The following is an 11,565-nucleotide window of genomic DNA, read 5'->3' as shown; positions in this document are numbered from 1 at the left end:
AAGACAACACTAGTCCTCACTAGGCAAAACAGCATCAAAATGTTAATTTTATGCCTCATGTCATGCCTCAGTTCCAGCTTCTAGCGGCACCACAAAACTGTGGTTTATTACTCAATAGCTAGCAGGCCTAGCGCCTAGCCGCCTGCCTTTCTTTTTTTTCCTACGTTGTATGTCGTTCGCCGATCGGTTGTTTATGCCATTCGCACGTGCGGGACAGTATTTATTTGTCACGGATTATCTTATTGCAAAGTTTGTGCAAGATCTGCCGATGATTGTAGCCAGCAAAGTGCGAAGAAGATAGAAATGCAGCTTTCACTGTAAAATCAACGCAGGGAAAAAGCGAATCGGCCTTTCCAGATAGCTTGCATTGTCCCACTGACCGCGTTGATCATTTGGAAAGACTGAGACAAGATTTTCAAACTTCAGGGAGTACTGAAGATGAGGTCATATTGAACTCTGATGTTTTTTTTGCATATGAACAAAGTCTGTCTGTACTTTCATCGTTCGGTGCAATCACGCACCCGATGAGCATACATGGAAAAATTACTTTTGAAAAGGAATTAAATTACATTACTCAGTACTGCTCCCAAAAAGTAATGAATTACATTGCAATTACTTCTACTGAGCAATTTAATTACCTTTAGATTACTTTCTAGTTTCCATCCATGCAAAAACTAATTAAATCTAGTGAAAATGCAACAACTTGTTCTCCAGATGCGAAGCACACACATTCTTTTTTCTTCCCGCCAAATTCTGTCCCAAAGAGCTACTCCTTCCCTCTTTCCTACAGCACTTGCCATTACAAAAAAAAAAAAAAAAAAAGCATGGTCGAACGCTTGTGAAATGACCGCCGAACCCAGCATCTTACTGGCCCGGAGCTGTCTCCGCCATTTGAAGAGCCTGAAGAAGCTAGGTTATTTATTGCTTCCGCAGTCCCAAGAATCGATGTCAACACCTTGTGCTCACTGCTCAGTAATGCTCAAGCCACGGTGGCTAACGCCATGGACCCTTCCACCTATTTCCCAACCCCAATCCTCCCTCGCCCCGTGGTGTCGAGTGTAACCAGGCACCACTGTTCGGCCTTGCCGCGTCTTCTTGCATCATCTCTCCCTTCGGCATTCCCTTGACGACCTGCATCCTGCTGCTCGGAGAATGGCTGCCATGGGATAGCCGCACCAAGTGACCCTGCTACACATGAGGTCTCAGACGCACTGTCCGACTCAATTCTGTCTCCTTTTGCCTATCCGTTACGCTGGCTTCGGCTTGCCACATGTCATTCCTGCTTTCTCGGCACTCTACTTTATTGTCTATTGAATGAATACTGGCGCACTTTAGTAAAAGTAATTTCGGAACGATTAATTACTTTTGCTGGGAAATTGCTACCAAAAAGAAATCCATTACATCACTAAATTACCAAACTGAAAAAGTAATTTGTTATATTACAGACTACTGGAAAAGTAATTAAATTACAGTAATTTTATTACTGTAATTCAATTACTGCCATGTCTGCCGATGAGGTGTTGCGCAAAGTGGAAGGTGTACATGCTGTAGTGGTGTAATGTAGTGCGTGGTCGTGTTTGCTGCACGCAGCAGAAGAAAATAATTTATTTCTTCAAATAAATCAACTTTGGAGTTAGTGCAACATTTTCATTTGAGGTTTTGCTTGTCTATACACATGCCTACTGCCAAAGTTCGTCATTTTCATGCCTAGATTTGACCACTGGCTTACAATCGCAGATTTTTCACTACAACAATATTTCAAAATAACAAACAATTTTCTGCAGTCCCGCGGGATTCGTTATATTGAGATTTGACTGTATAAAGCTGCTTTTTGCTGCTGATGGAGGCAGCAAATAGAGTATAGTGCTACATCTTTGTACATGAAAGGGATGAGAGTTTGAATTACATTAATTCAGTTCTTTTCAAACTATTTTAAACAAGTGCTATTTGAATTTGCTACTTAAAAATTTTGGATATTCGCACACCTCTACAGATTACCCACTTCATTCTCATAACCACTGTTATTTGCTCCTAACAGCGGTATTAAACTATCAGACTTCGGTGCTACTTTTGTAAACCAAGATATGTCGAGTCTTGGATAACTGAAAGATGATGCAAGGCTAACCTTGCACATCTGATATTTGTTACAAAAATAAACGCAGATGTTCACAACCAACCTCAAGGGTCATCATCATCATAATCCTGTCTACATCCACTGCAGGCAAAAGCTGCTCCCATATATTTCTCTCCAAGTGTTAGAGATGCACATAACGAAAGAGAACTGCGCTCATATAAATTATCCATTCTGCCTGGAAACAAGCACGACGCCATATACTTTGTTTTCAGTTTCGTGGGAGCTCTGGAATGCTCTTTAACTGGAAACACTGCAAATCAATAACAAACTTACATCTCTTGCTCGATAATTCTCTGCGCAAGCGTCTGCTAAAAAAAGGACATTTATCTGCATTTGGTGGCAGACTGCTTTACATCGAAATGCAGATTTTTTTATCTAGTGACACTGCTGTGTCTCACCTTCTCGCCCCAGTATTTGCCCCAACTGTTCTTGACAATCCAGTAAGGAACCGGCTTTCGACGAAAGCTTCGCTCTGCAAAGAAAAAAAATAAAAGCCCAGTTTGTCACTGCCGTGAATACGAAAGCCTATCACAATGTCTCTTGAATCACTGAATTTTTTTCATTCGTCCTTTAAAGCTCTGATTAAGACTCTGAGACACGAGTTTCAGAAATGTGAATACTGTTACAGATTGGTAAGGATTATAGACATGGCTTGAACCTAGTTATACGAGCGAAAGCTCCGTTTGAATTAGGGGGGCACTCAAGTTTCGCCTTAAGAGTATATGCCATGGCGCCTTCAATATAGCCTTATCATCGCTTTGAAGAATATCTCTATAATATTGGCCTTAATACAAAGCAGAATTGTTAGAACAGCCATGGCTGTGTTGGCATTAAGTATCGCTGGCCTAAAAATGCCATTTTGTATGCAAAACAACCACTGCTATTTTGAAAATGCCATTTAATACCGCGGCTAATAATCTTGACAGGAACACTGTTGCCACAGTCACTGCAGTTACTTCACATCCTTTGGAGGAGCTCAGAGCTGCGGAAATAGGCATTAAGAAAAGTGCCCTCCAATGCTTACCTGTGAGACCCCACAATAATAGCACTGACGAGGATAATCTGAATTTATAATAAGCATGCCACCTTCATGCAATGGATGCTCCCATCCAAAACTCCACGCTAATCATGTGGGTAAGTTTCCACGTAAGATCAAACAACGCATAGCCGGTCAACCTTTCATATTTATTTCAAAATCTTATATATGGTTGCCCGATTCAAGCCTGATTCAAATTACAGTGATTCAAGCATTTCCTGCGAGATTTTGTTCTGGGTCATTCAATAATTCAAACGTCTTTCCCTGCTGAAGTTCAACTCGAAGAGATTTTGATAAAAACCGAAAGTGCGCAATCGCAGTAGACTCCCGTTAAAATGCACACTGTTAAGATGAATTCTCAGATAAAATTAGGCTAGTTCTAGAGACCAACGGTTGGCTCTAAAGCTATATGACACTTTCTTGGGGAGAAGCTTTCCTGCCGGAAGAGTAAAGGGCCCAGCAATATGTTGCCTGCGCCGACGGCGTATTGCCTCCCACTGCTATGTATGCACAAAGTCAAGCCCATCGGCTGGAGGCTTAAAATCTTTGAAGCCTCGTTTTCAATGAAGCAGCCCCACAACATGCGTTACACGACACAGAGATGGCCTGACATCGGTGCTGCACGCGTTGCTTGCAACTTATGGAAAGGCACACGTAGTGCCTGCTCATGGACTGCTGGAGGTAAGAGATAAGAGCGGAGCGAGATAAGAGCAGAGCAAGATAAGAGACAACGGCTAGCCTGCTCGGCACCTCTGAAGCACTTCAAGCAACACGAAATGTACAACTGAGGAGAAAAAAAAAATCCAATCCCATTTTCAAGCAGAATAACATGAGCTGGTTTCATTACCTAGTCTCCAGCTCAATTCAAGCATAGTGCAACATAGATGCTCTATTAGCAATTACACTCTCTCTGAAACACTATTGACTGTTTATTACATAACATATACGGTATTTCAACATACGTAGCATATGCTCACATTTAATTTTGGGGGGCACTTTGGTTAAGATGAACAAATTTTCTAGACCCTGCAAAGGGGGTTCTACAGTATACAGTTGCAAACGTTACCGAATTTTCAGTTGACGACGAGACTGACTGGATTTTCCTCAAAAGCACGGAAACACTTACTATCAACGCCGAACCCAACCAAAAGAACACCGTGGTCGATGTCCGTGGGGCTACACAGGAATTTCCAGGGGTGCGAGATGCCGCCAAAGTAGAACTGCAGGTAGGGAAACAAAAATTACACTAATGTGAAGGCAAGAAAGCAAAACGAAAACAGGGCTGTGCCAAAGGTGGCGCAAAGCACTTTCAAGGCATTTCGCAATATTCTGTAACAAAGAAGTAGCAGAGAGAAAAGAGGGAATGCGGGGAGCAGAGTTCTGGCTGGTACCCCGCACTGGAAAGGGAGGAAGGGATCGAAAAGAAAGAGGAGAGAGGTAGGCATAGAAAGTTACCCTATCACTTGGGTTGTAAGGCAACCGACAGAGGGTCTCTCAAACAACGGATAATTTAACAGGGCACTATAAAGATAAGCAGAAGTTGACGTTCTATTGAAAAATGAGGCAAGCTTCACTAAAAACTGTGCTTTAATGGTGTAGAAACATCCAAGAAATTAAATATGGGTAATGCCATCTGAGACCATTTTTGTACGTGAACTGCAATGACATCACAACAGTTTTATTATTTTGTACCCCAATCTCCAAGGCCGGGCTATGCTACTATCTGCTCCAAATGGTGATCAGAGTCTTCTTTTGGTACTGACAACAGGAATTTGAATTCAGTACCGACAGATAAAGTGCTCCAACATCAAACGGGCCCACAAAGAGAAAAACAGTCAACATTTAATAAATAACAATACAGTAGAATCTCGATGATACGATTACGGCTGGTACGAATTTCGGGATGATACGAATTTTAAGAATGCTTTGAGCGGACTACATTGTATAGAATACGTTAAGATTCGGGGTGATACGAAGAGTTTCTGAACCTGCCGCGGTTGATACGAACGTGCAAACCAGTCGTGCATGCGAGCGGGCCGGCGCGGCTGGCCTCAAGAGGGCAACATAACCAACGCGGCCGCCGCCAACTCCCCCCCCCCCCCCCCCTCCCCCCGCCGCGAATTATAGGAACGAACGTTGTACAAACGCACAAAGCCACCGAGCAGCTCAGCGCAAGAGCTCACAGGGGGAGAGGGTACCCACCGCAGCCGCTGCCTCTCCTCTCCAACGCCTCTCAACCCACTAGCCACCCTCCTCCCCCCTCCCTTTCGTAGCAAACCGACGAGCACTAGACAAGGACGGCCAAGGCGAAGCACGTGCCCAGTCGTGTACGTCACTCATTCGCTGGCAGCTCATTGGTCTATTGAAAAGTTGTCTCGCCGGCTGTTCCCAGGAGGACTGTGACGCTGGCTGCCGCTACAGTAGTTCTCCGGTTCTCCGTTCGCCGCATCTTTCTGTCGTTCGCTGTGACGTGAACTGCCCAAACGTTAGAAAGACGCAAGCGTTCGCTGCTGCCGAAATGTCGCGGAAGCGTAAAGCCCTTTCTTTTAAGGAAAAGCTTGAAGTGCTGAAGAGGGTCGACGAAAAGAAGAGTGTCGACTTAGCAAAAGAGCTAGGGTTGGCACCGTCAACACTCTGCACCATTGTTGGGTAGCGAGATGTCATCTTGAAGAATGTGCAGCACTTCGGTGCGAACGTGAAGCAGGCTAAAACAGCGACCCATGTCAAGCTGGAAGAGGTTCTGCTGACTTGGTTCCGCGAAGTGACAGCGGCCGGCGTCAACGTGGACAGCAAGGTGCTACGTGAAAAAGCCGACACCGTCGCGCTTTCGCTTGGAATTGAAAATTTCCAAGCGTCTGGGGGATGGCTGCACCGGTTTAAGGAGCGGCGCGGACTTGTCTGCCGGGTCGCCTCAGGTGAAGGCAAGAAAGTGGATCAGTCAGCTGTAGATGAGTGGCTGAACACGCTGCTGGCGCTGATTTCGGAGTACGCGCCACGTGACATATTTAATGCCGACGAGGCGGGCCTCTTTTTCAACCTTCAACTAGAAAGAAGTTTGTGCGTAAAAGGCCAGGCATGCCAGGGCGGCCAGAAAAGCAAGGAGAGAGTAACAGTATTCTTTTGCTGCAACTCGGATGGATCAGAGAAACTCAGCTTACCGTCATCGGTAAGTCGAAGAAACCGAGGTGTTTCCGATCGGCGGAGCGTTTGCCTGTCTTTTACAAAGGCAACCGAAAGACGTGGATGACTGGAGATTTTTTCCGCGAGTTCTTGACAAGCCTTGATCAGAAAATGGCGTCAAGAAACCGGAAAAGTTTGCTTTTCGTGGACCAGTGCTCTGCCCACCCAAAGGAAATGACATTCAATAACGTGAAAGTCAGGTTCCTGCCGGCGAACACTACCAACCATCTTCAGCCACTGGACGCTGGGATAATTAGAAATGTGAAACATCATTTCAAAGGACTTCTAGTGAGGCGTCTGCTGGCAAAAATTGACCGTAAAGAAGCAAACTTGCGGATCAGTCTCTTAGATGCTTTGCACTTTCTAGCCATGTCGTGGGATAGTGTAACTTCAGACACAATCTCGAACTGTTTTAGAAAGTGCGGATTTGCCATCGGACTTGCTGCGGCTTCGGCAGGAGATTGTCAAGAGCCAGACGAAGACCTCACGATTGATGGCTGGGACAATATGGAAACTGAAGCTTCGGTTCGGGACTTCGTTACCGCGGACGACAATGTCGCGACCTGTGGGCTGAGGTCTATTGAAGACTTGGTCAATGAAGCGAGTGATTGCGAAAGTGAGCCTGACAGCGATGGTGACGCTGATGACGAGTGTGATCAGCCACCGTCAAAGGCAGATACTCTTCACGCTTTGGACGTTCTGCGCCGCACCGTAAGTGTCAGCAGCGTGAGCGACGAAACCGCGGCACGGTTTTATGCCTTTCAGGCGGAGCTTGTCCGCGACATCAACAGCAAAAAAGTGCAGACGAGCATTACGGACTTTTTCGGCCGCAAGTAGTTCGCCATAATAAACTTTGGTTCATTTTCAGTTCATTCCCACGTGGATGTTGACTTGTTTTGAATCATACGAATTCGGGATGATACGAATATTTTGCGTGCTCCCTTGCAATTCGTATCATCGAGATTCTACTGTAGTAATAATAATAATAAATTAGACCTCCCATCAGCGTCTAACCTTTAAAAGCAGTGCTTATAAAAAAAAATGTTTACAAAGGTGTATGCAAAGGGCACTTATAGAAGGTGGCTGCAAAAAAAGCAAAAGAGCGTCTTGGCTCGTGCCACAAAAATTAGCAAAGGGAGAACACTAAAGAGAAAGCAATATCCTAGCTTAGAGACAATCTTGGGTAGTGTGGAGTGTAAGCTTAAATCAATCACGAGCTAAAATACAGGTATCAAGGCTAGTCCACAGCAATAGGACGGATGTGTAAGGTTGCGGTCATCAGAAATAAAAACTGTGCCAAGTTGTTTTTCTTTACCACAATACCAGCCAGCAAAGCTCTTAGAAACAAAGAAAATTAAAACAATGAATCAAAAGCCTAAAGTTGAAGAGAAGGGATATAAAGTTTTCAAAAGCCTAACATCCACTCTCTCACTTCAAAGCCTCTAAATCAAACGCTTTCAACTGCAAACTGCTGCAATAAACGTTTCTCATTTCACCACAGGAGATCTCCATTATGAGGGCCACATATTTAGGTATAGACACAATGATCAATTGATCAATAGGAGCTGAAGGCTTCTTGAAACACATATCTGCTTAGAAGGTTTTTTTTGCACATCTCAAGCACCAAGACTACAGTTGCGCTACAATGACACGACCCTTGTTAACCTGGACAACTCAAATTAGGGATACTTCTTCAAGGAATCCAAGCTGCTTCAACACAGTTCTCAGTTAATATGAGAACTTGCTGTCTGTCTAGACAATGTACAGGGTGGAAATGCATTGAGCCCAGTGCTGCACGTGCATTTTGTAGCGAAAGCTACACTGCGCTAGGTTTTAAGCCGTCGGCGTGGCACCGCATTACTGTGGAAGATGAAGAAGAAGAAGAAAAGAAAAATACAGATAACTCGGTAGTTGGTAGAGGCGAACGACAACGACAAGTTGCTAGGACAGAAGATTTGTTCAAACGTTGTGACGGCGGTGTGCCCCTGAGTTCGACGTAGAGATGATGTCAAACTACTAGAAGTCTTCGACACCCAAATGAGAATGGTCAACGACGAGAGGCAAGGGGGGCTCATACATGACGTGATACCCCTATGGCATAAATAAAGCTAAAACCATAGAGTAAACTACTATGGGCAAAAGCCATGTTTTTACTTTGAAGCTGAACCTAAGCGCAGCCATGCAGATTGCTTTCACGTAGTTCCAGGTTTAACCACAAGCTAAACCACAGCAAATTTTTTTGTCGAATTAATATGGACAGCGGTGAGAACAAAATCTCGCCTGTTCCAACCTGCTGTGCTTTTGTGAACAAAGGGGAAGCATGGGAGAATTTCTTGCAAAAGATGGAAATGCAAGAGATAATCCGTGAGTGTGAGATACCAAAAATTCACAGTACCCCTTTTAGAGGAGAGTTGCTTGAAGGCTGTGAAGCCACTGTAACAAAAATGCCTGCTCAGAATTTTGCCCTGCACAGTTTTCTGCTTTAAAATTGGTTAATTAAACGAGGTGTTCAAGTCTAATCGCACGTTCAATGATGTCACCCTTGCGACAGATGTGTCAAATTATGCCAAACCAGAAAAGCTATGCCATCGAAGATTCTGCTGTAAAATGTTTTAAGATTAACCGTTGACAATTTGGAAGTGCGTAAAAGTGGAAGTGCTTTGGTCTCACTTTTGTTATCTCAGAGAATGGTGCTTGTCTGCGGCTAAAGCTGTGCGATAAGGCCTCGTATTTTGCGTGAAAATAAAAAAAGAAATTATGCCAAGATGGACCAAAAGCAGCGTCTGCATTGAAAAGGTTCCTCCGAACCATTCTGTTTTCAGTTTTTAAGGTGCCAAAAATATGAGGGTTTGGTCTACATATATGGACTAATGGTTTGTGGCATGTAAACAGCTGCAGCAAGAGAGATGTCATCATGCTATGAATACAACGGCAGCTTGAATAACATGCTTACAGCTTCCAAACTAATTTCCACGTCACTGCAGATGACTTAACTTAGCCATCCTGAATAAATGTAGATGTTTCTTCTGAATAATATCTTTTTTTTAGATTCGTTACCATGGACAACTCGTTTTAGGAACAGTTCTCCTCGGGAATCAAAGGTCCACATTAAAGGTGCACAACTGTACATTCTGTTCCCCCTCGGTGCACAAACGCTAAATAAGAATTCATGCTCTGCACAAACCTGCATCGCATTGGCGTTGATACCAATTGAAACAGGTCCATGCTTCATCAGCCAGTAGGCCAACTCTGGAAAACACAATGACAACACGGTCACTTGAAATGAAAATGTAGGCCAAATTTATCACACTCAAGATGTTGGGATTAATGCAGTCTTCTCAAAAATAAACGTCAAGAGCAAGTTACCGAAAAGGAACGCTGTCTGAGAACTATTGAGAATGGCTCTGCAATTTCTCCATCTAAGAATGCTTTTATTCACAGAAATTATAATATAATGTTTCATCTTACCCTGCATTTTATACGCATGCCACTTCATGAACAGTAACCTGCAGTTCTCTTTCTTTGAGGACATATTGAGGACTTGGGGGTGGGATTGCTTAATTTCACACTATATAAGCATGTGTTTCTCTAATAACAGCAAAGTCACTTCCTCCCATCTACACCCTCTCCTCAGAAAAGATGCAATGTGGTCCAGGCTTACATGCAAACTGTTGCACATGGCATAAGCATGCTGGACAAACAACAGGCCTAAATTGCATTCGATAGTCACAGACAACAAACGAGGATTGGAGTAGAATTCATCTTGGTGATTAATTAACGATCCTTCATCAATTTAATTTGTTCATAACAACATACAATACATAAACGCAATGCAAAAGAACAATATAGCAGTTTCCAACCTATACGATGGCAGCAAGACCTCTTACTGCGGCTAATTTCTTTAACTATCCCTGTGTAAGAACTGCGAACATACATACCTGTCTCATTCTGAGGCAACCCCACGAAGCTCTGCACTTTGGCCTCACTCTCCGTCTTGTTAAACTTGCATGTCTCGTCAACACCCTTGTAAGGGTACTCGGACTCTGTCTCCAGACCACCTAGAAACCAAAACAAAAATGAAATTTAGAAGCCTACACAATGTTGTCAACAGCTAAGAGAGCATCTCCTACCAGCAAAACATGCTCATGCTATCAACAGTCGCAGCAAGTCTGGCAACATTTCACAGGGACCAGACAGCTGCATCCTCGAAAGGAAAAAAAATAACCCAGGGTCACCTTAAAGTCAAAGCCAGTGAGGGAAAAATAAATAAAAAGAAACATTGGTTCTTGTCTCACTATAGATGCCTTGCTCAATGCGAGACGAAAAGAGATGGGCCCATCAATGCATTTCCCGGCATAAAAAAATGTGGCAGGCAATCATCAAGCTGGTTCAATGGAAATGTTCAACATCAGTCTTTCATTCCCCTTTGCACGGCACAATATGCCAAGCACATTCCTTTACATCCACCTTTATTGCGTGCTTACTCGTCTTAGTACTTCACGCTTTACTTGTTTCCCCCCGAGTGCGGGATCCCCCATCTGTTGCTGATATGTTTGCTGAAGGACGTGCTGTTCAGCTTGCCGGGATCAACACACTTTCATTAACTACTCTAATCTTCACAAGCTATGGATCTTCACAGACTGTGCCTTCAAAGAGAGAGGCCGGTTTGAGGTTAAGATCTTGCGTGGAACACCTCAGCTCAGTGGCACCCTTAATGGTAATGCCACTAAACCTTGCGTCACAACACTCAAACTGAAACATAATATTGTTGGTGTTGGCGACTGGGGCTAGATTAACAGAGCCGGTACAGGTAGAATCACACGGTCCAAGGTTTAGATACGTCCTGCGAGTCCGGAGCCGATTCACTTCAACATCGTCTTTCACTCTGAGCGCCCCCTGGCATTCCTCCCTCCTTAAGCGTAACGCACACAGTTGCACGTGCACACAAGCGTACAAAAGCAACCTCCCCCCCTCAAAAAAAAGTTTGTAGATGTAGTTTGTCAGTCACCGTGTAAAGCACGGCTTCAGTCGCAAGACATGAACTGTCTCTGGACGAGGTAGCCGACGGCCTGTGTGCTCTGATCCATCCGGGAGCACCTCGTAATTGACGTTACTGATGCGTCGCACGATTTTATACGGTCCGAAGTAGCGGCAAATTAGCTTGCCTGAAAGGCCGCGGCGTCGAACAGGAGTCCACACCCACACCTGGTCCCCG

General features: G+C 44.3%; 1 protein-coding gene across 1 annotated transcript in view; it reads right to left on the bottom strand.

Moving 5' to 3' along the window:
• LOC146175648 (cathepsin L-like) overlaps window positions 1-11,565 on the bottom strand; it is a 44,980-nt gene that overhangs the window by 4,443 nt on the left and 28,972 nt on the right. The window contains exons 10-13 of the mRNA XM_084582045.1: window positions 10,289-10,408; window positions 9,535-9,599; window positions 4,297-4,390; window positions 2,533-2,606 (exon numbers count right to left, since the gene is read on the bottom strand). Of these exons, the coding sequence (XP_084438171.1) occupies window positions 2,533-2,606; window positions 4,297-4,390; window positions 9,535-9,599; window positions 10,289-10,408 (353 nt within the window). The remainder of the gene's footprint in view (window positions 1-2,532; window positions 2,607-4,296; window positions 4,391-9,534; window positions 9,600-10,288; window positions 10,409-11,565) is intronic.

The sequence above is a fragment of the Amblyomma maculatum genome, chromosome 10 (genome assembly GCF_055883805.1).
Source record: "Amblyomma maculatum isolate TAMU_Amacu chromosome 10, ASM5588380v1, whole genome shotgun sequence".
Classification (NCBI taxonomy): domain Eukaryota; kingdom Metazoa; phylum Arthropoda; class Arachnida; order Ixodida; family Ixodidae; genus Amblyomma; species Amblyomma maculatum.
This window is presented reverse-complemented; position numbering and strand designations above follow the sequence as displayed.